A 27,168-nucleotide genomic window follows, 5' to 3' on the forward strand; every position below is an offset into this window, starting at 1 on the left:
AGAGAATGGGTATGCTCTTCCCTTGGTACAGAACGGGAATATCGTTGCAAAAGTATCGACTTACCTAAATATCGCTGCAAAAATATCTACAGGAAGAAATATCGATGACAAAAATATAGTCTGACCAAAATATCGACAGACAGGTAAGTAATATCAATAACATTAATATAGTTGTAATAAATATCGTTTACAAAAACATAGTTTACAAAAATATCGTTTTTTAAATAATTATAAGTAATGTAGTGTTTTTAATGAGTATTTGTAGTCAAAGTAGTATTTTTTGTAGTATTTAATTAGTTAATAATGTATTTTATGTTGAATTTAGTATTAATAGTTCCGTAGCGGGTTGTGGGTTTATAGGGGAGTAGGGTGGGAAGTAATTTAAATATAATAAAATAATAGATTAATTAATGTTTTAAATGAATATAAATAGTGTAATAAATAATAGTTAATTAATTTCAATTAGTTAATTGATTAATATTTACGGAATTAATTATGTTAATTTTATAATTAATTTTAGGTGTGTGTACTGGAATTTTTTAGTGAAAATGTAGTAAATTAATTACTTTTTAATTGATTAATTATTTAATTAATTATTGACTAATTAAAAATAAATATTTGTTATTTTATAAATGACTAAATACATTTAGTAATTTTTACCCCTACGCTATCCAATGCTTTCCCTACTGTTGCACCCTCTGGAGTGGGAATAGTAATTTTTACTCCTACGCTATCCAACGCTTTCCCTACTGTTGCACCCCCTGGAGTGGGAATAGTAATTTTTACCCCTACGCTATCCAGCGCTTTCCCTACTGTTGCACCCTCTGGAGAGGAAATAGTAATTTTTACTCCTACGCTATCCAACGCTTTCCCTACTGTTGCACCCCCTGGAGTGGGAATAGTAATTTTTACCCCTACGCTATCCAACGCTTTCCCTACTGTTGCACCCTCTGGAGTGGGAATAGTAATTTTTACTCCTACGCTATCCAACGCTTTCCCTACTGTTGCACCCCCTGGAGTGGGAATAGTAATTTTTACCCCTACGCTATCCAACGTTTTCCCTACTGTTGCACTCTCTGGAGTGGGAATAGTAATTTTTACCCCTACGCTATCCAACGCTTTCCCTACTGTTGCACCCTCTGGAGTGGGAATAGTAATTTTTACCCGTACGCTATCCAACGCTTTCCCTACTGTTGCACCCTCTGGAGTGGGAATAGTTATTTTTACTCCTACGCTATCCAACGCTTTCCCTACTGTTGCACCCCCTGGAGTGGGAATAGTAATTTTTACCTCTACGCTATCCAACGCTTTCCCTACTGTTGCACCCTCTGGAGTGGGAATAGTAATTTTTACCCCTACGCTATCCAACGCTTTCCCTACTGTTGCACCCTCTGGAGTGGGAATAGTAATTTTACACCTACGCTATCAAATGTTTTAACTAATAATATATTGTATATTTTAATTATATGTATGTATTATTGTTGTTATATAAAGTAATGTTTTAAATATATGTATATGTACACATTTATTAAGTTTATAATGAAAAAGTGTAGTTAATTTGTTTTAAATAGTTAAAAAATAAAAGTAATGTAATGTATTTTGTTAATAGTACTTATATTTATTTATTATTTAATGTAATTTTAATTAATTTAAAAATTCGATATTTTTTACATCTATATTAATTACAACGATATTTTTGAGTAGATATTTATGTACTTACCTGTTTAAGTACAGGGTGTCGATATTTTTGTAAACGATATTTTTACAACTATATTTATGTCAGCTATATTTTTGTAATCGATATTTTACCACCCTACCCTTCCCTTTTGGGAATTTCCTCCAGATTACCCTCCTTGCCAAGGATTTTGCTCAGAGGACCACCTACTTCTCCTGCAGGAGGAAGTCCTGCCACTGTTACGAAAGGGTGCGATAGAGGTGGTTCCGGAGCAGGAAAGGGGTCAGGGATGCTACTCCCGGTATTTCCTGATTCCCAAGAAGGGTGGCAGACTTCGTCCAATCTTGGATCTTAGGATCTTGAACCTTTACCTGAAACAGGAGAAGTTCAAGATGCTCACCCTTGCTCAGGTTCTTGAGGCGCTGCTGGAAGAGGACTGAATGGTGTCAATCGACTTGCAGGATGCTTATTTCCATATTCCTATCCTGAAGTCGCACAGAAAGTATCTCCGTTTCACGGTGGGATCACAACATTACCAGTTTGCGGTCCTTCCGTTTGGTCTTACTGCTGCACCTCGAGTTTTCACCAAGGTGATGGCTGTGGTGGCAGCACATCTCAGAAGGTCGGGGATACCTGTATTCCCGTATCTGGACTATTGGTTGATTAAAGCAGAATCTCCAGAGACAGTGCTCCATCATCTGCAAGTCACAACTCAGTTGTTGTACAGGTTGGGTTTTTCAATAAATGTACCCAAATCTCACCTGGTGCCCTCCCAGCGCAACCTGTTCATAGGTATGGTACTGGACACAACTGTATGTCGATTATTCCCTCCACCTCAAAGGATTCTCGACATACAGGGAATGATTCCTTTATTTCACAATGGAGCGGTCGTTCCAGTCCTGAAGGTCCTTCGCCTGCTTGGTCTGATGGCTTCCTGCATTCTGTTGGTCAACCATGCACGCTGGCACATGAGGGCACTCCAGTGGTGTCTTCGCAGGCAGTGGTATATACACAACAGAGATCTCAAGGAGTCTGTGAGGATCTCCAGAGAAGCTGCAGCGGATGTATCTTGGTGGAGCGTGGAAGGCAATCTGTCTCAAGGAAAGCCTTTCCATCTACCTCCATCGGTTGCCACGGTGAACGGATGCATCCACTCTAGGGTGGGGTGCTCATCTGGGGGATCTGGAGATCAAGGGTCTTTGGGCTCCAGAGGAAAGGTTGCTTCACATAAACCTTCTAGAGTTGCGGGCGATACGTCTAGCACTCAAGGCCTTTCTCCCTTCCCTTCGCGGGCGGTTGGTTCAAGTCCTGATGGACAACACCACCGCGATGTCGTATGTCAAAAAACAGGGAGGAGTGGGGTTGCAGTGTCTCTGCAGAGAGGCTCTGCGTCTCTGGTCCTGGGTTCAGGACCATCAGATTTGTCTGATGGCAAATCATCTGGCCGGAGTTTTGAACGTGCATGCAGACAGTCTCAGTCGGCAGTTCTCGGCCGACCACGAGTGGAGGCTTCATCCAGAGGTAGCTTGTCATGTCTTTCGGACGTGGGGAACTCCTCAGGTGGACCTGTTCGCCACTCACAAGAGTGCTCACTGCCCGTCATTCTGCAGTCTCCAGTATCCGATGCAGGGAGCTTTTGGGGATGGGTTTCAGTTGAGTTGGGGCTCACAACTCCTTTACGCGTTTCCTTCCATACCCTTGATTCCTCGGGTTCTGAGGAAGATTCGCCAAGACCGGGCCCAAGTCATATTGATCACCCCAGATTGGCCAAGAAGGGTGTGGTACACAGATCTTCTCCATCTCTCCTCGTGCCCGCCGCTCCGTCTCCCTCTAAGGGCAGATCTCCTCTCTCAGATGGAGGGGCAGGTTCTACACCCCCACCTCCAGACCTTACACCTTCATGCCTGGAGATTGAACGGGGCAACCTGAATTCCTTTTCTCTCTAGCATGATGTAGTGGATGTCATTCTATCGGCCAGACGTGACTCCACCAAGTCTTTCTATTCTTATAGGTGGTCTCGGTTTGTTTCCTGGTGTGGGGAGAAATCCATCGATCCTTTGATAGCTCGTTTATCAGATATACTGCAATTTACTCTTTCTTTAGCGCAGCAAGGGTTTGCTGTTGCTACAGTTAAAGGTTATCTTTTGGCTTTGTCGGCATTTCTCTGCCTGCCGGATCAGCCGTCCTTATTTAAGTCTCCTGTGGTTTTAAGATTTCTAAAGGGCCTTACGAATAAATGTCCTCCTACTCCCTTTATCGTACCTCAATGGGACTTGAATCTGGTGCTTACTTTTCTGATGGGTTCCTCTTTCGAACCTTTGCACAAGTGACTTTTGTATTTTAAGACGGTCTTCCTGGTTGGTATTACCTCGGCAAGGAGGGTAAGTGAGCTTCAAGCTCTTAGTTCGAAGCCTCCATTCTTGGCCATTCATGCTGAACAAATGGTTCTTAGGACCAGGGCTGCTTTTCTGCCTAAAGTGGTAACTCCCTTCAATCTAGGACAGTCTATTACCCTTCCTACCTTCTATCCTCCCCCTCACCCTTCCAAGGAGGAGGAACGGCTTCTCCGTCTAGACCCTAAGAGGGCGGTGAGCTTTTATCTTGATAAGACAAAGGACTATCGAGTGGATGACCAGTTGTTTGTTGGATTTGCTGGCTGCAGAAAAGGAAGAGCTGTGCACAAGCGCACACTTTCGAGATGGATTATTCTATGCATCAAGATCTGCTACGCCCTGGCTGGTAAGGAACCTCCAGAGGGTATAAGAGCTCACTCTACTAGAGCAAAGTCATCAACATCTGCTTTGTCTAGGGGTGTTCCTGTAGAGGACATTTGTAGAGAGGCAACTTGGGCCTCTCTCCACACTTTCGCGAAGCATTACTGCTTGGATACCGAAGTGAGGAGGGACGGCCACTTTGCGCGTTCTGTCCTTCAGAACTTTCTGCTATAGAGGAGTGGACACCCTCCTCTGGGAGTGGGGACTGCTGTGGGAATCTATTCACAAGTTGAGGAATCCACTGGCAGATGTATCCATCAGAAGAACAAGTTACTTACCTTCGGTAACACTTTTTCTGGTGGATACATTATCTGCCTGTGGATTCCTCACATGCCCACCCGCCTCCCCGTTGTCCACTCTTCTATACCTGAATTTCTGGTAATGTTTTTTTAATGTATACATGTTATCCTCAAAGGAAGTGTGTTCTTGTACATGATTTACTATGTTATATTCACACTATGTGTGTTACCTTGACTAGTTTGTACTGTGTATACTGTGTATATAGCTATTGTTGTTGGTCCGTCCGTGTGCCTCGAAGGCACAGAAAAAAGGGCGGAACTGATGTCATCATGCCGGCGTAGGCCTATTATGAAGTCGGTGACGTCAGCGGAGCCGCGCGCGATGTTGTGCGTTCCTGTGATGTCGTCCATGCCGGCGAGCTACAAAGAATTTTCCGAACGTTGCTGACGCAGGGGGATATTCACAAGGTGAGGAATCCACAGGCAGATACTGTATCCACCAGAAAAAGCGTTACCAAAGGTAAGTAACTTGTTCATCTCAAACAGTAGACTAAGACAGTTAAATGGTTTCTTATTGGAGGGTACCACCTCATTGGTATCAACAGAATCATTTGTGGTACTGAAGAAGAGACCAATGCCAAGTCGCAAAATGCTTATCATAAGCACTGCTTAGTGTGGTGTCTGGGACTCCATAGCCCGGCATTCCATATGTGACATGGTGTAAATCGTGATATGGTATATCAGGTCCCATGTATGAAGTAAATGTCAATCTAGCTATAGTAAGAGGGTATCTGATTTCACAGGGGACTGAATTACACCTCGCACTAGAGGATTTCATCTTTTAAACCTTTGCTGTTGGTGGAGAGGCATAAAATCCACCCTTGCTCCATTCTGAAAAGGTTTAAAGGGCTCCATGAATTAATAGCTTCCAAAATTATCTGCCAGCGGTCATCTGGAGAGTGGTTGGAGTTGGAAAAGTGATGGCACATTTCTGTAGTGCTGTGTCTGCAGCATATGTTGCTCCAGTGCTCTATTATTCTTGGTTCGATAGCGCTCGTGGTCATTCCCGCGTAATGAAGGCCGCAAAGGCAGGTGATCCGGTAAACACTGCAGTTACTGTGACTTTTCTGTTTCCAGGCGAATTGGGAACCCAACCTGACCTCTTAGGAATGTTTAGTCAGTGGGCATACCCCGTAGGACCCACAGGGATAGTGCCCTGTGACAGGTGGTATAGCCCACAAGGTGTTCTGCATGTGGGACTGTTGAATATGAGGTCTGGTGTTTAGCAGGATGTCCTTCAGTTTCTGGATACACTTAAAAGCGAATCATGGCTCTGGAATCTCAAGGGGCCCAGTGCGTCATCACTCCTTCCCAAGGTCGCATGCATCCCACCCAAGGACAATCACTACAATTACCTGCACCTTAAAAGACGGGTCTTCTCCCCTACTCAGTCTCATTCCAGATGAACAGAGGATGGTAGGTCTCCTGCGCTCTCTGTACAGAAACCACATGAGTATGGTTGCATCTCTTGAAAACTCTCTGTTTTTCTTTTTTTTCTCACCCCAAGGCAATTTGGGTCCCCTTGACTTGCTGTTTCTTTATGTTGACTATCATTGTTCTTTCCACAGTTAGCAGCTGAGTGCTACACTCTGCTTTTGACCTATGGGTCACTGATCCAAATGGAAAGACCCTTCACTCACTTCTGAGGACAACTTGTGATGCACTGTGTAACATCAACAGAGATTGGTTTTATGTTGTCTGTTACCTGTATGTCCACTTGCCTGTTCTGCTATATTGCATGTACTAGTGTGTTTTTTACTTCCTTCACATTGTGGCGACTGATCAGCCATAACAATAGCATGCACATACAGTGTCCCGGAAACGCGATCCTGGAGACACATTGGCCCATACATCCAAAACATTTGTTTACTGTGTGTTTTCTTCATTTTCTTTCTAAGTTGGACGATCAATTTTAAACTTTTTGAACAAAGGTATTTTCTTTTAGGGGATTACCTACACTTTATATCACATCTTAGATGTGGGGTAGGGTTAGCTCTCTCTTTTTTAGGTCCTGAAGTAGTGGTACAGATACTTTTTGGGCCAACAGGCAAGAAACACGTTGACCTGACCACATTCACAGATTTAGGCTACTTGGATACATTATCTCCCTGTAGTCGCCCGTACCAAATTATGTTTTTTTTAAACCTGCCAAGGAAACCATCAGTAAAAAGTCCAGTTGAATACCTCTTCTTAGTCTCTCTTCATTTCACTATACACAGTCACTCAACCTCACACATTCAAAACGCCCTCACACTGGCACTTTCATCATATGGCAAAAATAAAAAGATCTCTGCTAAGCGACCCTTCGTGGGGCCCATAGGGCATTGCATTGCTAGCCCTATGAAGAACACCCTTGATGATGAGACATTACATGCTCATGGATTTGTGAAGGCACCAAGAAAAAATCCTTAGGATTCCCCTTTCTTTGTCCGCCTTTCTTTCTACTTTGCTTTCTGAAAGGAGCAGTATTTCCACTGGTTTCTGCATTAGCACTTTCAGAGCCTAGGTACTGGACCTTCATTGGCTCACATTACCCCTCACTTCCTTGTTTTGAGTCATATTCAGGGCCATATACAAATCTCTACAATGTCCAGAAAATATAACTATACTATACATAAGATAACAGACATCTCACTCAACTTATTAAGTGCTATTTGAAAGTGGGAGACACATTTGTGTGTAGAGTGAATCAAATATGAATAATCCAATATAAGTAAGACTTTCATAGAGTGAGCAGGAGATGCTGTTTATTCTTAACTCAGACTGTCTTTAATTCACTCCCATATTTGGGTTTTATTTTCCAGTGCCTTGGTAAGTGCATGGCCAGCTGTGATGATACTGCACTGATCTTACCCTTCCTTCGAAGCATGTTCGAATCTACTAGGTTCATCGCTACGCCTTACCATGCAGTAAGTATCAAGTGCATTTCTTAAAATTATCAAAGATTTATTTCCCTAGGGTATTTCACCCTGTACGACCACAACAAAAACAAGTTGAGAAGGTAGTCATATGGGGCTGTGGAGCATCTGGATGTACATTGTGTAAGTTTGTAACTTCATTCATAGAGCTTGATGGTAAATTATTGATGACCGGTGAAACAATCCTCACTCAGTACTTCCTCTCACCCAATAGTGTGATTTTGTACTCCGTGCATAGCCAAATTATATTAGTGTGAAACCCCTCTACAGAGTAGATGAGGACTAAGTTAGCAGAAACTAAATGTAGAACTTCTTTTTTCAGTTGACTAATAATGCATTTCATCAGGGATAGTTAGGAGCCTCTTTAGGTAATCTCTCTTGATAGAAGCCAGTGTTTGAACAAGATAAATCAAGTTTAATCAATGTAGCAGATAAAGCGGTGAAAGACATAAAGCTATGTGAAGGCTTTGAAATGACTCTCTCAAAAAGGCCTTCAAAATAGACAACAGTAGACATGAGGAAGAAAGGATAAGCACCCCTTCTAAAGAAATCGCACTCCTTTGTTGTAAAGAAGGCTTGTGTATTGAACTATCCTTGCAGTTCCTTTATGTGAAACACCAGAGAGAACAAAGTGACAGAAAACAAATAGTGACGAAACTCTCATCTTATTGTCCAAAGATGCTTTTTAAGTAGCATGGTAAAGGCCCTCCAGCAAGGCTGTATAAAGGTATCCTTAAATCATGCTTTCAGGACACTTAATATATTTGCTTTACTAGTTGACAATCACTCACCAATAGCAGCTGTAAACACTGAATGTGAAATCAAGAACCAGCTTTATCCTTTCTTTCTAATATGAAATCTCTTGTACTAAATGTCTGTGTTTGGTTAATGTCTATTGTCTCCCTGAGGCTGTGAGTAGTCTTTACCTATTTGCAGGGCATAGTAATTGGTTTCCAGACATGTGCCAAGGTTCATCCTTTCGCATGCCGGCAGGTACTTGAAGCGTACAAGGGTTGTCTTTCTGATATTGAGCTGGTAAGTACCATGCATCTCTTTCTGTCTCATATTTCAAACTTTCTTCAGCAGCGGCGGTTCACATTTATTAAATGTATTTTACAATTAGATAAAAGCTTATGAGAAAGAAAAGCTAAAATATGTCTAAAGACGTAGGCAGTCTACAATTCCAAAAACAAAACTGTATCAAATAAATGGCCAGTGCAGCTTCCATTCCTCATGTGTATATAACATTTGTTGAAGAAATTTATAAATTTGTTTAGAAAATGTATTTTGAAGGGGCTTATGATACCAAATGCAACAATCTCTTAAATTTACCTTATAAAAAAGTCATTCAACCTTTACTTTCTCCTTTGATTTACTCATGACTACAGAAGTAATAGAGCACCAACGGAAATGCCACCCTCCAAGACAACTTACATTTAGGAATGTGGGTGTTCAATACAAGACCAGGTCTAAGACCAGGCCCTGGACTTCAGGGGTGGAGTGGTACTCGATATTAAACAACAGGCCTGGGTAAAGGCTGGGCTCTGTATCTACAGAATACAGTTACATTGAGGAAAGGTATACAGCTGAGTCCATATTCTATAGCACACAGCTTACTGTGTTCTAAACTCCTACTGAAATGGTGACTGGCCCGGGCCAGGAGGTAACCGGCACCAGCACTGGTGTGTTGTGTTACAGGACTACCTCTTCTGTCTGAGGATGGGCCTTCACGAGGCCAAAGTGAACAACCCACCCTGACACATGGGTAAGGCAGTGTGATTGCGTTATAGGGGCAGAGAACCACACATATCCCCTATGCCTAGGACAAGGCCAGGGGGGATCATTGTATTTGGGGGCTGGGTGACACTGAGGCCAGGATTGATTTAGGCAGCCGGGTAAGGCAATATTTACTGGATCATTGGTTTTGCAGGGCAGTTTCTTCGTGGCCTTCCTGTCGCCTTTGAGGTTGTGTGTGTGTGGGTGTGTATAAGAGTTAGGGTAAGGGTAATGGTACACATTAAAGTTAGGTGTAGAGTTAATGTAAGCATAAAGGATAGAGATTGACTTCATGTTGCGTATATTGTGCCAGTTACGGAACAGTTCTTGTTTAATGTTAGTCTTAGGGATAACTTTATGGCTAGAGATGAAGTATGGGCATGATACAGGGTTAGGGTAAAGAATAATATTAAGCATACTTTGCTGGAATGAACTAGGTTCAGGTCTATGAAAAGTGGTGGGTATATTATCCTCCTAGTGTTAGGGGGTTTGGGTTTCGGTTATAGTACATAATAGTAATGGGCAAGTGATAGTGATAGCATTATGGTTAGGCATAGGATTTTGGATTTGTGTACCTTACAACAAGAATAAAATCCTATAAAATCATTTTCAGATACTTATATAGCATTAACATTTGAAATATCAGTTTCTCACTTTTCTTTTTGTATTTTTTCCTCAATATTTAATTTCTAAATTTTAACCTAAATACCACTGGCAGGGGACAAGTGTCTTTTGAGCAGACAGGTGCATGAGGTAGTGCTGCCCAAAAGTTCTTTGACACCATAATTCAACTTTGAGTGAATAATTTATGTTGCCTGTGCCACCCCAATTGTCTAGCACAGAAAAAGAATTGTGTTTAAACTTTATCATAACCAACAACCATTACACAGCCCTCACTTATTTCACAGTACATTGCGTACCAGGGCAAGTGGAAGTTGCACTCCAATAAATGCACCAATAGCTATGACAAAAAATGTGTTTGTTAAGGCATGAAACCTATGAGCTGCACCCTTTAAATGAAATAAAAACAAGCTGTATAAGTTTATAAATGATATTAAGTGTGATGGATTCATATCTGAAATTTAGGTTTTCGTTTGAAGTTTAGCAGTGCCCAGAAGCTGCATGAAGTCGTCACTAAATGGATGAAATTACTTTTTCCGACAGTTCAAAGATCCGCTTTCTGGCAAAGCTCTTAACTTACAAAAGTGGTTACTTCATAGGTCTTCGCTCTAGACAGCGCGTGTGCGCTGCTCTAACCAGCCTGCCCATAGGCTTCCCTTTAGCTGCCCCAATCGTCACTTCATTAGTCCATGGCATGAATACGTCATGCCTCTTCCTGTATTGAACCCCCCCTGAAAGTACCAGCCAATTACTTATGTGTTAACACAGTGGCCATTTTAGGTAGTCATTTTGGGAATTCTTTTTCCATTGGTTAGAACTACTGTGCACGGTGGTTACAGGCGCACTCTCTCGTTGATCTTGGAAATGCTTTTTTTTTATTGTTATCTTGTTCTTTTATCTCAACACATTATTGGCTCAGGTTTGTTTTCCGTTTGTGGTGTTTCCGTTGTTCAGCAGGTGCCCCTTTATGGCCGCTGCTTCATTGATCTACGGGGTATCGCAAAGAAATTGGAATTTCAACAGCACAATGCCTGTCGTGTAAAAAGCAGTTTTTCTGTAGTGAGAGTATAATTCTGACAATGCCCAATGCTGTGTTGCCTAAAACACCGCTTCTAAGTTGTGAAAATCAAATAGGAGTGCTCAGTCAGATCACATTGGAAGCAAGTCTGCCTATAGGACCTGGCAGTAAGATCATAGATAGGACCAAGCAAGATGTGAAAACATGTGGTACACGCTGAATAGGGCTGCAGTCTTCTCTGCAGGTTTCGTCCTCACCCAGCAGAAACATTCAGTTTACTCGTATACTTTCTTTCTGCTCTCCCCCTTCTGACTCTGCGCACATGTTCATGTTTAACAACCTGAACACCGTAATGATAATAATGTATATTTTCATTTATAGCTCATGTAACTTCATTTTTGAGAAGTGGAGTGGAGAAGTGTGGCTCAGGGGTTAGAGGTGGCAGACTTGGAGCTTGAGTTCGGCCCGGGACCAGGGTTCAATTCCCCGCCTCGGCGGGTCTTGGGCTTAAAAATTCCACAGACTCGTTAATTCTCGCTCCGGTGCCTTCTCGACTCACGGGTTCACACTCTGCGACTCTGGGCAATAGCTTGCTTAATCTCCACAACGGCCCCTCGTGGCGGGATGCCTGGCTTTCACCTTGTGGATACCCTGCCAGGGTATCTCACAGGAGAATACCAGGACGGGTTCCCTAAGCAAGCGCTGAGATGCCCCAGGGTAAGTCGTGCGCTATATAAAACTCATTCATTTCATTTCATTTCATTTTTGTAGTTTCATAGCATTGCCGCACGTCTTGCAGATAATGTTTTTAACAACCCAGGCACAAATAGATATGACATAGGCCGAGGGCTTTAAGTGGGCTGGGTCTTGCTGATGCACCAACAGTTCTAAAAAGCAAGTGCTGGGACGGGTCCTTAACGGGGTCTCCATTTTTGCCCGCACCCTCCAGGCAGAAACCTCAGTTTTGTCTGATTCCTGTTTTTGCTGGAATGTCTGCTCCCGCTGCTTAAGGGAAATAATGTTCCTTGCTACAGGGAAGCATGGGTCTTTTACCATTGCAATATACTCTACAGAACAGCAATATAATGCAGATTACATTATTACAGTGTTCACTACAAATGACATTAACTGTCATTGTCCTCTACTAGGGAAGGTTTCTGCCCTTCATGTGCTTGTATACTTCTGCAATTAAGGCAACGATTATGCTTACATGCTGTTGTTGCACAAAAGGACATATGACTACCAGGCCACACCAAGGTCACGTTATGCTTTTTTCTTTCTTTTTTTTCTGGCAGTTTATATAGTGTAAACTTGACCCTATGGCACTAAAGGGCTTTACATGTAAACCATATATTTTTACATGACAACTGTTCTGCAGGAAGAAATGCTTTCAGTGTGTAATCGAGGTATTGAAGCATATATTTTGTTAAACACCAAGGTTGTTACAAATAAGTTGTGCAGGAAAAAAAGTTTTGAGAGAAAGGCAAGGGCTTTAAACTCTGGAAAAACAGAAGATGGCCTATTTAAACTAACCTTTGCAAATCCTCCCTTTGATAACCAGCCCCATTGAGAGAGAAAAGACTTAAAAGGAAACAAATTATCTGAAAAGGGCATGAAAATGTTCACCCTCAGATATAGGCAATGGAAATACACACCATTGACAAAGCTGACAACCTGGGCTTGTTGTATCAGGCATGTAACTTGCTGTATTATATATCTGGGTGCAATGACAGCAGCTCCAAAATACTAGTGGGGAGGCACACTATACAGAAGAACATATTATTAGCTTACATGTTTTAAGCCACATCCGTAATCTTCTTGCCACGCCCCTTTGAGGGACCCACCAGTTTTTTCATACCACTTGAAGCCCTGCATAGGCCTTTCGTCGTAGGCCAGGGTTTATTTAATGAAGCATGCTACAAACAGTAACTTGCTACATTTAATTTTTTTTCTTTCTGAGCATGATGAGCTGCCAACTGTGGTAGACTTTTATGTTTATGGTAATTCAGCATTAGTCGTATCATGTTGGAAATTTGTATAACACGCCCTGGCATCCGGGGATGCCGCAAATTGCTGGAATATCTGTTTCAATTCTTTTGAGGCTAGTCTTGTTCATTATTCTATGATTCTGACTCCTGTGGCCTTGCATCCCTTACACTGCAGTGGAATTGAAAGTGTGAGCATTTAATTGTCCCTTGCCACCGCCCACCTGGGCTCTGCAGGTAGGGCCTTTTCCTGCACAGTGTGGCCCGCACTGAAGTGGCTACCCACTCCGTGCACTGTCTGGTCAATAAAAATGAACATTGCCTATTTTTCTCAGAAAGTAAATGTAGGTCAAACAGTTAGTATGTGAATGGAAATGAGTGGCAAACTTTAAGGTACTACACAATAAACATTTTGGTAACTGTCAAAGTCATTTTACACTCATTATCTGATCCGATGAAACCTGTTACATATGTTTCTGTTATTATATTGATTATACCGTAATTGCATGTACATGTGATTTTTCTAGGATTACCTTCGTGGGCATTCTTCCAAGGGCAGGATGACATATTGAACATTTAGTGACACCCATATTTTCTGCATCTACAAATCTGTCAACTGCCCCCACACCGTGGTCAAAACACACACACATCCATTTTGTTTGTCGGGAATGCTGCTACCACCAATTCATAAACTACAATGTCTGCTTGCTCATTCAATCTTGCTCTCTGTCTCACTCTGAGAACACGGAAGAGAACACATATGCGCTTGTACAGGCAAAGCATTGCAGCGCTATTTGGTATCTCTCTGATGGTAAACCACGCAGCTGGATAAAGTCATGTTTTTTAGGCCTTCGCTCTAGACGGAGCATATGGGCTGTCTCAAACCGAGACATGCTGCATCTACTGGAGGGATTTAGCCTGCCCATGGGCTTCCCATTTGCTGCCACCATCATCACTCTTCAGTTATATCCACATATTCAAGAGCACACCATGCCACATATTTCCTCTACACAGCTTCACACCATGCCATACAATTCTACAACAAACAATTCCAATCTAACACATCACTCACTCCCCTGCACTATCATCAACCCTGTCATCACTTCCCTACACACCCACTGCCTCTCTCATCTCTCCCTCAGACTCCCAGTACCCCCTCTCATCTTACAATACAGCTGATCTCTCCCATCTCTCCCTCAGGCTCCCTGTCTTCTCTCTATACTACCTGCTCACATCCGCTACCGTCCTGTACCTCCTCACGCTCTTCACTGGTCCACCTCTCACCTATTATTGGTGCCCCTTCCACTTGTACCTCTATCTCTCTCTCTCTTACTCTCTCTCACTGCTCTCTCTCACTCTCTCATGCACTCTTCCCGCCTCTCTCATACGGTTCACTTGAGTTCTCAAGCACAGTTTCCATACCATGCCTTTTCACACATTTCTGTCCCTCAAACCCACACTCTCCTCTTATTCTTTAAGTGTTTTACTTTCCTGCGTACATATGTGCCCCCACTTTATGCATCTGTGTATGTTGTGACCTTACAGTAGAAGGCTCTCTGTTTAACCACAACAGAATTTTTTGGAAGCATGAAACCTTCAGCAACTGTAAAACTAAAAATATAATTTATGGCATAACGTGCCCTTGCGGATTACTCTATATTGGGAAAACCAATCAAGAAGTAAGACAAAGAATCTCCCAGCACAAATCGAGAATCAAAACAAATGTTGAAACTGTACCACTTGTCAATCATTGGAAAAAGAAATCACATAGCGTAAATTATATAAGGTGGACTGTTATCTCAAAAGTTGAAAGAGACCCGCGGGGTGGCAATATTGAATTAAAACTAGCTCAAAGGGAAGCACTCTTGAATGTTAAATTTGACACGTCCGTGTCAGGTCTCAATGAAATTTCAGAAATTTATAAACTATAATTGGTATAAATTATACAATCTTTCCTTATGCTTGTGCCCAAGCTTTACATTCTAGCGTATATTTCAGAAGTCGTGATTGGCAGGTGGAATAAGAGAGCGAGAGAGGGTCTACGATCCTTCACACATATAGTCAGAAGTTAAGGTTAAGACACCAGCATTTGTCGAGCCTACCATTACAAGATGGCACGCAAGCTCACCAACATGAAGGTATTCGTAGTGAACCATCCTTGCTCAATCCCACATTAAATTTAGCAAATCTACCATTTTGTGGAATAAACTGAGGGTGAGGAACTCTGGGTGACATTATAATTTGAGAGGCTAGATAGACCATCTGGGTCTCAACGCGCCATTTACTTGTTGGCGTGTGTGACACACTGTACAGAAATCCCTGTTTGCCATGCACTGTGTGCTCCACATAGACTCTGTGGTTAAAAGAGGCATCTTACAGGTGGAGATTCCAATTAGAGGACTAGGGTCTATAAGCGGCTTGTATATAGAGTAATTGGCAGTCTATACATGTGGATATGCACTCGAGACATAGATACATCTCTTCACATATTTTTTTAATCATTTTTTTAAATCCTCAATACAGCCATCCCCGAGTGGGGCCATCTGTTATTAATTAGATCTCCACATTCCATGCCACATGAGGCATTAACGGCAAAACCAATAGTCGTTAAAGTTTTTGGTATACACAATTGACTATGCACAAGAAGCGTATACAACTGGAATAAACTACATCATCCATGATGCTTGGGGACGCTATTCAGGAAACCCCTGATCTGTCATTTCCGATTTACTTCGGCGCATATTGTCAAATACACGCATGCATGATGCAAAAAAAACTACAATATCCAAGATGTTGCCGATCGTTATTGACGCCATACCTTGATGCCGTGGCTTGCACACTAATTGTCAAGCATTGCAATGAACAGTCAAACGGGGATTAATTTCTCGCCTCCGGTAAGCTTCTACCCCATTAATTAGACCGACTAGCCCCTGTTTGCCCCCTTTTCCCTCCAGGTTGACGGTTTTGTAATCAGAACGTTTTGCCTCTATCCTCAGCTTTCACCTGAAACTTTCTGGACCATTAAAAGACCGCGAGTGATCTTTACGCTGGCTGGCGTTAAGAGGTAAGACGGGGACTACATTTCCCTGCAGTGCCTCTTGTCCAACTGTTGGTAGTTGTATTGGGTGCATTTTGAATTTGTTATTTGTATCCTTTCTCATTTATAGAGTATGTGCTGGTGCTCCGAGTTTTTCATCTCAAATCAAATAATGGACGCAGGGGGTCATTACTAGGTAAGACTAATTTGGCCACACGAGTGAAGTCTAGGGCGTTCAGACTATACAGGAGCTGACCATGACACCAGACTTATGTTTTTCAAAATCCTCTATTTCTCTCTCTCTCTCTCTCTCTCTCTCCTGTAGAAATCTTCTTTCACAGAAAAAGGTCCAGTATTATCTACATTTCGGGTAAGCTTTAGTTGGAGAACAGTGGTTTGATCTCAGTCATCTTTTTGTACAAGATCAAGTCAGACATATATATTTTTATTTATTTTTCACAGATTGGTGTGTTCCTGAGGAGAGCCCCAAGAGTGTGGGACTCAAAACTCGTAGACCATCGTTCTGCCAAAATTGTCTCTTTACCAATAAGTTGTAACAGTGTCACATTTAATTCATTTATTGTATTGGTGTTGAATTAATAAAGTAGAGCACTACTAGTTGTGTATAGGTAGAAACATTGTGGATAATTAGTTGTTTTGGCAGACTAAATGCTCCCCTTCGGGTTTACTGTTTTTTCCCCGGTTGTGCGTGCATCTATTGTGTTGTATGTATGAAGTATGTTGTGCATAAGTGTTTGTGTTTGGCTGAATGAAGGTCAGTGGTAATTGCCACCAGTTCCCTTGTCCTTAAATTATTTCCTCTTTGTTTTTTGTTTCTCTAATGAAAATTTTATCAAATGTTGTATGAAATAAAAACAGTGCATTTTTTAAATAAACCAGCTACTAAAGAGCTTCTAAATGTGTATGACTTATGCATTTAGGGTAAATATTTCTGAGAAATAATCAGTACTGGCACTCCTCTTGTTATCTAATTTGATGTTGTAGGGCGCCTTTAAACCAGAGCTGATGCTCTTGGTAAGTTAGTGGAATTTCAATGTCCTCGAAAGGAGCGTATTCCGCTGGAGGTTCCTCTATCTTATAGAAATGGAGCACATGTGTTGTTGGATTTGCTTGTGGAAAGATAATCCATGAATAGTATACCTCTGTCTGCCGATATTCATGTGCCTCTATGAAAAATATTACCCTACCACCTCTCGGTGATAGGCCATTTTCTATAAGTTTTATAGCTATAGTTTTCCTTAAGTTTTCTGGGATGATTACAGCATCATCGTCGTCTTCATTAAACCCTGTAACGTCTAAACCCGGTTGATTTGCATTCACTGCAGCTCCACCGGTTGCGTTTTCAGTCATTTTGTTTGACTGAAAGTTTGCAGAGCAAGTTTCAAGGAAACAAAGATAAGTTGCACAATATTTTGGAACTGGAACACTGTATCCTTCAATGTTGAACAAACCAAAAACTAATACATAGGATTTTCGTCCTTCTCAGTTATGGCAGATATTTTATCCATTAACCCACTCCAGACGTCTATTGGAGTATTTTACGGGAAAAAGGGGTCTCTGTGAAAAGCACGACTGAGTTACTGTAGTATCTAGTATTAGTGCCTTACCAAACGTTGGGCGCCATATAGTGTAGTTCCTATATTCCCAATAGGCTCTGCACATTGGAGTAATATATCCTATCACGTAGAACTTGTGTCTACTAGGTCTCTATCGAATATATTAAACTTAATTGTGAGTGCCAGCTAGCTCAGAGGTCACTAGAAACTTTCTCAAATGAACAAGAAGGGATTAGTTTCTGAAAACCGCTTAAACATGACAACTTTGTTTCCCCAAGATAAAACGTATCTTCAGAGTCGTGGAAACAATAGATAGATATTTCACTCAGTCAATCGTGCATGCTTCGTTTCATCAGAGGTGCAGAGAAATAGAGAGACGGGCGTTTTCAATAAAAGTATTTAATGAACAGTCTTCTTTCTCATGCAGAAGAAATAAACTGCTACAATCGTAATACTGGCTGTAAAGTATAATGCATACAGCAAGAAGAGTATTATTAAATAATACTGTAAAAAGCATGGTATGGTTTCTGAGCCATAAAATACATACATAAATAAATAAAGACTGAAAGTACTCAACTGGTGCTTCTAAAATACGCCTACCCCGATGTACCTAACCTACGTCTAGTACGAGAGAAGGAAGTGTGGTATAGCATAAGTTTAGTATTCTTTTGCCAAGAATCTATCCAAGATTTCTCTTAGGGTGTAATCAGCTCCGTACCTTGGTTTAGAATGAAGGAGGTCTGGTATCTCTCTGTCTCAGGACTCGGTTTACCAACAACCCGCAAGGGTAGCTTGGAAACACTGGAGCTGGGTTTCTCAGCAAGAGAAAAGACAGCGTCTCTCTCAGTGCGTCTGCTGGAGGGTCGACTTCCTTCTGCACTTGCTGCAGCAGGATGCATCGGGCAAGTAGATAGTCGAACTGCTCCAAACCACTGTGTGTTTGCTAGGGCAAGTGTGGGCGTATTTATACCTTGAAGGTGCCAAGTTTGACGTAAAGGTGGACATAATAACGTCATCAAAGAGTCTCAGTTCTTTGAAAACTCCATGAGTTCTTGGAGAAGTCAATATTCAAGCAAGGGCAAGTCCCTAACTGATGAAGCCGAGTTTTCCAAGAAATCATTGTGGGTTTTCGGAACTAGTGGAAGTAGCCATGCCGTATTTGGACTGCATGAGCTATGTCTAAATATGGTTGTGATTTCTATGCCTGTATAAGGATATGGTGATTTATACCTATATAAGGGCATGAATCGTGAAAATTACACTAGGGTCCTAAAATGCTATACAACAGGGGGAGCATCTGCCCCTACCTCCACCCGCAGACTGGGAGTGTTTGCTCCAGAACCCCTGTGCAGGTTCCGCTCTTTCAGATCCAAAGAGGGACCTTTATTACTGCCAGAGAATAGAGAGGAAATGAAAGGTTGAGATTGGAACCCCTTAGATCTCCTAGTTGGTCGGTTTTGCCAGCTCGAGTCCTTGTGCCACCATCCAAATTGCTGGATTTCACATTTCCCCTGTCAGGAGCTCCTTCATAACTTCCCCCCTCACCTTACCGGCATCCAGCGTGGAGGGAGGGAGTACACCCGAAGAGCATGTGGCCACACCCATTTTCTTGGTCCCAGGCCAGGTATTCTTACATTTTTGGCAGCTGTAGTCCAGGAATGCAGTGGGAGGCGTCGGAGCTACAAAGCCGACAAGGAAGCCGACAAGCCTGTATAATCCAATGGAGCCACGATTCAGCTCCAAACACGCCTCGCCTGCAAAGTTCATGAAATTGAAAGCCGGACAGCATACTCCAGGGCCTGGCACGGGGGCTGCGTTTTCCTCATTGGAATGTGTAACAGAGAAGTGACGCAAGCTCGCGTCTCACACCGACGCCATCTTGCTCGATCCAACACCTTAAAAGATCTAGGAGAGAATTAAGCATAAAGATGTTTGTTTTAGAAAATGTATGTATTTTCATTTGAAAAACATGTTGTTCAATCTCTTAACTCCAAATATATGTTATACTTGACTAAAGGAGACATTACTCAAATAATATTCTCCCTTGAAGCTCACATTTGTGGTTATCACAAACCAGTTTGTACCTTTGCCGTTCCATGGAATCAAGCAAATGTTTACACTAAAGGGTCACTAACATTCTGAGCCTTCTTCCTTGACAGAGTCAAGATATCTCATCACCCACAAAAAGCACTAGGCAGGAGTATCTAACTAGTCTCAAGTTCGTTCCTTCAAGAAAATACTATTTCATGTGCCTATTTTTCAAGGACATGCCTTACCCTTTTTGTCTCCTTTGTATTCGGAGGCAGAATCAATTTCACTGGCTTCATGTGAAACAGGCTCATGGTTACAAGGAGTAATCTTGTCTCTGCAAGGAGAGAATTTCATAGGTTTGAGTATTTTTCATTTGCGCTAGCTGCTAGGTGGCATTGCAGGGTAATTCCCTAAAGCCCTTCTGAGACTTGGATATGGGTTTTACCCTGGCATTTTCAGAACCATGGTCATTCAGATCCAACAGGGTCGCTACCCTGCACCTTACACCTGAGCCTCTGTTGGTGCCTCACAGCGGGGTGTTTGCATTTCAAAGGTCTCCAAGAGTTCATTTAAGTAAGGTGCATTCACTTGAAATATTGGGGACATTTTCTGTATTGATTACACACTAGGTGCAGCAGGCAAAGATAAGAGCAGTGTGGCGGGGTGGGAAGTCAACAAACGGCGGGATAGGTAAAAGTACATTTAAAAAAAAAACACCTACCTTGCATTCACCACATTGACCATCTACAATGCTGCGAGTGCAAGGTACGTTTTTTTATTTATTAATTTATTTAATTTTTCCCGTCGTCTGTTGAATTCCTCTCCCGCCCGCCTCACCACTCTTACCTGTGCCGGCTGTGCCTGTTACACACTCCTCTAATCTCTGTATCTATCACTTCCCTCTGGGATTTCATTGAAAAGACTGAACAACTCTTTATGCTACCTAATGGGACACTGTGATCTGATGTTTGTACTGACTTTTATTTTTGTGTCATATTTTGTATGTTATATATTTATGTGTTTGTGTACTTTGCTTATGCAATTGGGGAGTCTTTCTATTCTGCTCTGTGCTCCTCTGAATATATGGCAGCTGAGCATCCCTGTGGATCCACTAGGCGAGCTGCTCAACCACAAGCGTGAAAAGAAGGAATGAAAAAGGTCATCCCTGCCTGGTACTTCTCCCAATTGGGAAAGTGTACAACAACACATTGTTGCCTCTAATCCACACCAAAGACTCACAATATAGTGTTGAAGTATACTCAGGAATCAGGGTCCAAAGTTCATTCTAGCTTTTGAAACAATTTCTTCTTTTTTGCAGCAAATTCTAGGACCTGTCACTTGTCTCACCCAAAACACTTTGCCTTTACTATGCCAGAAAGTGTGATGTTTATCCGTGCCGTTTTATGAATTGCTTCAGCTCTTCCCAAGCTTCTGTGATTAATCAGGGGCAGATAAATGAACCATGGCTGTGGCCATAATGATAGTCAAGATTTAATTACCTTTTCCTGGTATAAGGGCCAGTCACCCTACCACACCACTCCTCCCCTACACATCCCCCCCCCCCCCCCCATGATCAAAGGGTAAGGTAAAAAGAAAGGCACTTTGGCAGAGTTCAAAATCTCTGCTTCATAACAATACCACACCCCTGGCTCCAAAGTGGAAATGGGTCTAAAATATTTTTACATTTTATTTTTGGTGAGGAGGGTTTCTGATTGCTTAGTATTTATAAATTAATAGCAGGGACCCACAAGGTTTTCGTACTTGTTTTTTTACGAGCCCTGCATGGGCACTTCAGAATTCCAGGATTGCTGAGTATCAGGGCTACTTTGGTTTGATTCCACCTCTTGGTTCTTTTCATTCACCCACCGAAGTAATGTCTTTGTCAATTTTCCTATCTTCTCCTCCTTCCTACCTTTTCTGCCTTTCTTTCTCTTACTCTAGGTAAGAAAAATGAAGATGAAAAATATGACGATGGTAATAAGTCAGTCGCCAGTCCCAAAGCTTGAGTACTGGTGTCCACCAATTTAGCAGTTGCACAGCCCTAGCCCCCAGGTCTTATCTGTTTCTGGTCCTCCGACTGGGTAAGTCCCTTTCGAGCCCAGCTCCAGTGCCTTGAAACTCCCGCCTTGCTTCTTTTCTGGTTGCTCTCATTCTTTCCTTGTTTGTGTCTCTATTCCCATTCTTTACTTTATGCTTGTGCCATCTTTCTCTTTTGTCTCTGTGCCTTCTCTGCCTTTTATAACACCTGATTGTGCCTCTTTACCTGTGTGCCTGTTTTTATTTTTGTGCCATCTCTGCCTTATGTGACCTCTGAATGTGTGTCTTGTCCGCTCTGGCTTTGTGCTAATTCTCCCTTTTGTGACCACTGCCCTGTACCTTCATTGTGCCCCTGCTGCCCATTTTCTTTCGATTGTTTTGGGCAATATCTCTGCTTGTGTCTCCTTATCTCTCTGCCTGTTTCCCCACTTTGCCTTTGTGCCAGTTCTCCCTTTGTGACCTTTCTGTGGGCCGCTTTGTGCCTGCTTTGTCAGTTTCTCTCTCTGTTATGTGCCCTATATATATATAGGGCACATAAATATATTTTTGTGAAGTTTTTGACCTGTCTGTGACCTTTTTTTTTGTTTTTTTGTTTTTTGTGATTTTCTTTTTGCCTCATTATGTGACCCTCTTTTTGCATTTTTAGGTCGAGCCTAGGAGGCGTGCAGGAGCTGTCTGCAATACTGCTATATCTTCTCTGTGGGCTTTGGGCAGGCCCATCTTTGCCATTTATTATTTGTTATGCCATTCAGAATTTCTGTCTTTTTTTTGGTGCTTTAGTTGTAATTGTCCCTCTTTTGGGTGCTTGTTTCCCTCCCAGATGTTTTCACTAAGTAGTTCTTTTTTTGTTGGCCATCGCAACACGCTCACGCTTCCTCCTGGCACAGTGCGCGATGGCCCCTTGTAGTGATGACGCCAACACCAGCGGATACTAGAACATGCGTTTATTTCTGTCAGCAAGTACCTCAGAGCAACAAAGGAAGCGTGTTAATGCCACGCCAGCCAGACACCATTTACCGCTCATAGAATGCAGCGGCACCAACATTCTAAACAAGAGTAAATAAGGACAGGACACAGCCGAGTCCAAAACAGTAGTTATCGCATCACTACACACACTCTCCCTTCACCCTAGAAAAAAAGAGGAGACAAAAAAAGGAGAGGGGGAAAGGGAAAGGAACAGGAAGAGAAAACAAAAACAGGAAACAGGAATTATGTGAGTACATAGTCAGCCAAATAACTTGGTGGTCTACGCTCACAGCAAGGGTGTGAGGACTCACTCCGCCTTGATGGAGAAGGGGTACCATCAAGAAGGTCATGGGCATTATCAGAGTCACACACTCGCCCTCCTTCACTCTCTCCGCTCCTTCCATTTGTTCCCATTTCAATATCACTCATAAGCCAAAAGTCATTGGGACATTCTTCGAAATCCTTCACATTTGCTCCCTCTACTTTGTCTTCAGGCTCCTTTCCTTTGCGGTACAAAGTGACTTTACGCTTGTTCCGTTTGTTGCCATTCTCCACAACCACATAGTTTTGGAATACTTGCTTAACTTTGAACGTCCCCAAAACTTTGATAAGCCACAGACTGTTCTACCGTGTTTAATTTTAACTATGTCACCCACACAGATACCTGATGCTTTATTGCTGGAAACAGTGTCTTGTTCGATATGCACATTGGGTGACACCTGCCTAGCAGGTACGAGTTTAGTACCTGGTTTCCTCCCTCGCATTCTCTCAAAAGGGGAAACGCCAGTCACACTGTGCTCAGTAGTGCGATGTGCCCACACCATTTCATTTACCATCTTTCTCACATTCTTCTTGCTCAGGACTGCCATAGAAATGGTACCTTTGACAAGCCGATTGGCTCGCTTGACCATGCCATTGGCCTGAGGATTGTACAAGCTGGTGCGGTGGTGTGGGATCCTGTACCTGTCTAGGAAATCTTTAATTTCTTTCTAAACCAATTGCGTACCATTATCAGTTATAAGAATGCGTGGAAGACCCTCCTCCTGAAAAACCTCCTGAAAAAACATTTTTAGTTTCTCTATGGTACTTTGGGTAGTGACCTCGGGCATGAAATGCACAATCAACCACTTAGAGTGCACATGTACCATAACCAACGCATTCTTAAGCCGTTCATCCACGCCATGCATGGGTCCTTTGAAGACCAAGCACACTGTATTCCATGGGGAACCTGGATCCTCAATATGGTCAACATTGCTCTTCACACCAGTCTTGAGCCTCTTCTCGCACTGGACACATACCTCACAACTTACCACCTATTTGTTGATCTCCTCATCCATGCATGGCCACCAAAGGTTTTCTCTGACACGTTTCTTGGTCAAAGTTTGGCCAAGATGTTCCTCATGGGCCAATGCTATGACTTTACTTCTGACTGAACCAGGTGGGACAAATTTGTCATTCCTCAAAAGTACTTTAGACTCACTCATGCTGAGTTTGTCCAGAGTGACAAAGCAAGCGTGTTCATGCCACTCCAGCCAGACACCAACTGCTGCTCATAGAATGCAGCGGCACCAACATTCTTAACAAGAGAAAAGAAGGACTGGATGAGTCCAAAACAGTAGGTATCACATCACTACACCCCTCCCCCGTCTGTACATCTTAGCCTCAGGGGTTCCTTCTAGTTGTCCATCTGTTTGTTCTGAACAGATGTGAACTTGCATCTACAGTGATGCCCTATTACTGAAGGGCTCAGCCGTTGCTCAGACTGGGTGTGACTGGGTCAGTTTCACACTCCGATAGAGCGCCCACTCTATTCTTCTCCAACACACAAGAAGGGACCTACTTATGGGATCCTGTGTTCTTTGTGCACTCTCCGGTGCCCTGGGGCTACAGAAGGCATCCACATCTGTGTGCCTTTGTAGTGTGGAAGAATTTCCAGAATAATACATTTTTAAGTGGGGTCTGGACCAAGAGTGCAGTAGTCAGCTGAGAGAAGCTGCTTTAGGGAGCATACAGGTTCGCTCCTGATCCATGTTATTTTGAAATAAAGAATCTATCCAGAAACTGCAGATGTTGATGTCTTTAGTAGATCAGCCTACGACAGTCCATTACACCAACAAGAAACTAAGCAACGTTTACAGTCTAACATTGTAAACTGCATTAACTTTTCAGAGGTGTTTGTAAACCAGACGCTATTTCATGGAAGTGGCGCATTTTCTACATTAAGCTAGTCTGCTATTTATGTCTTAGGCTACTACTTTTCACTATGTCTGACACCAAGTCACTCGTTGTAGTGTTGTTCTGGCCCCTCTCTGTCATAAGCAGGCAGAAGGTAAAGGGCCCGCCGCCCCCATTGCGACTCTCCTGCACTGACTGATGCTGAACCTTGCCGGCAGCACTCTTGGAAAGTCTTGAACGACCTTTAGAGCAGAACTTTAAGGAAGAATTGTTTCCTAGCTATTTCTCCCTGTAGATGCCCGGTCAGTACTTGATTTTATCATTCTTTGTCCTTGCCTCACATTGAAATCAGAACACAGGCAGATTGAAGAGCAGGAGGACGCCTGCCTCACTGCATTTCCCTCTTCAGGTCAGGCATTTGTTAACCTGTGGGCAGTTATTCTGTAGATTTACAAGCCCCTTGCGCCACTTTTGCCTCACTTTTCCCATGTTAAAAGTGAAGCAAAAGTGGTCCAAGAGGCTTGTAAACCTGCCCCTTAATTTGTGTAAGTACAACGGCGCAACCTTTTTCTCAAATTGGTAGAAGAGCACTTAGAGGCAGATTTACAAGCCCCTTGATGCACATTTGCGTCATTTTTGACATGGGAAACGTGACGCAAAAGTGGCACAAGGGGCTTGTGAATCTGGCCCTTAGATTCTTACTGATGAATCAACTTAATGCAAATCCTTGAGTCATTATATCGGGCTGGCAGCCACTCTCAGTCCGATTACCTTTTTCTTTTCCTCTTGTTCAATTGTGCGACTCATGTTTGGTTCATGCGGGTAGTGATTAAGAGAGCACTAGGGCGTATTCACTGCCATGTCACAGGTGCCAGTAGTCCAGTGCCTCGAGGTCTGTAACTTCCACTTGTAGCTCATCCCCTATTACACTGTAGTTTACAGGCCGGCTCACCTTAGGGCAGAGGTCTTCAAACTTTTTGATGCCGAGACCCCCTGTCAAAAAATGTTAGGGGTAAGGACCACCTCCAACAAAAAATTGTAGAACTTTGTACTCATCATCATCGACAACCAAAAGCGCCCCCAATTACCACGGCAAATCATTTTAGAGTGGGGAAATAGTATTAAAAAGTGTTTAGCAAATCAAAGGTTTGTGATTGATACAGTCCCTAAGGCTTAGGGACTGTATCAATCCTAGCCTCCTCTCTGGATGAGGACCTTTGGGGAGGGGGCGTCGAAGCAAAATTCCTTTTCCCTTTAGTTTTTTTCTTCCCTTCATTGACATAGTTCGATTTTCACCTGTCTTTAACTTGGACCTCTTTTTTCCCTTTCGATGTATGACCCCCTTAAATTTGGGCAAGGGTGCCCCCCTTTTGCGTCCAGGCCGAGAGGTAGATGGTGAAACCTACAGACACCGAGTAACAACGTGACATGCCTTATTTCCTTTCAAATGAGGGACGTATCAATATACCATTTTGGGCACCTTCAATTGCAAGTGCCCAAGGACCTTTGTGACTCTTTTACAAGTAAGTGCTTTTGTGCCTGTCAGTATCTTAGTAGCTCTGGCACCTTTTAGCTTTTGCTTGGTGGGCACCGTGCAGCAGCCCTGATATACCTACTATTGACAAAAGGTGTGCTGCATGTTTAGCCCGCGCGCCTGAGCACGCGATTGGTACATGCATGATGTGGGATGACATAAGGGTATAGTAGGGGTTTCAATTGGTGTCGCATCTACTAAAATACTTCACTTCTCAGAATGCATGTTTGCATTCCTCCACTGCACTATTGTCTACAACAATGCACCAAACCTTTATCCACCCTTGCCAAATTATAGGCAAATCAGTGCAATTTTTATAGGCTGAAGTATGCAAACTGCAAACCAACCGCTCAAAGCACGCTGTAGTCCATGATTATCTACATTTTGCACTCATTTTCCCATTATATTTACATTTTGCTTCCCCAGTGCCCCTCTTCTTGTTTGCAGACCTACCCATAATGTCTGACAGTTAAGAGCTCACATGTTCTATTAATGCATTACAACTACATCATTGTACTGTAGTTCGCCACCTATTGTGAGTGTTGCTGCATTTACCGCCCGATTCATGAACCGAAATTGCGCTCGCAAGGGGCCGGATTCTGAGAATCCAGCCCTTTGCGAGAGCGATTTTTGCATTTGGGATTCAGCATCCCAAATGCAAAAATCGCTAATTGCGATGTCGCAAATGTGCGAGGAATTACATTTAAGGAATCTCTATTAGAGATTCCTTAAATGCAATTCAACA

At 42.7% G+C, this 27,168-nt stretch overlaps 1 protein-coding gene across 1 annotated transcript in view; it reads left to right on the top strand.

Moving 5' to 3' along the window:
* LOC147697769 (maestro heat-like repeat-containing protein family member 1) overlaps positions 1-23,685 on the top strand; it is a 72,248-nt gene extending 48,563 nt beyond the window's left edge. The window contains exons 16-18 of the mRNA XM_086936136.1: positions 7,511-7,657; positions 8,603-8,701; positions 23,575-23,685. Coding sequence (XP_086792262.1) covers positions 7,511-7,657; positions 8,603-8,701; positions 23,575-23,685 — 357 coding nt within the window. The remainder of the gene's footprint in view (positions 1-7,510; positions 7,658-8,602; positions 8,702-23,574) is intronic.
* The last annotated feature ends 3,483 nt before the right edge of the window (positions 23,686-27,168 follow it).

This window comes from Lissotriton vulgaris, chromosome 8, assembly GCF_964263255.1.
Source record: "Lissotriton vulgaris chromosome 8, aLisVul1.2, whole genome shotgun sequence".
NCBI classification, from domain to species: domain Eukaryota; kingdom Metazoa; phylum Chordata; class Amphibia; order Caudata; family Salamandridae; genus Lissotriton; species Lissotriton vulgaris.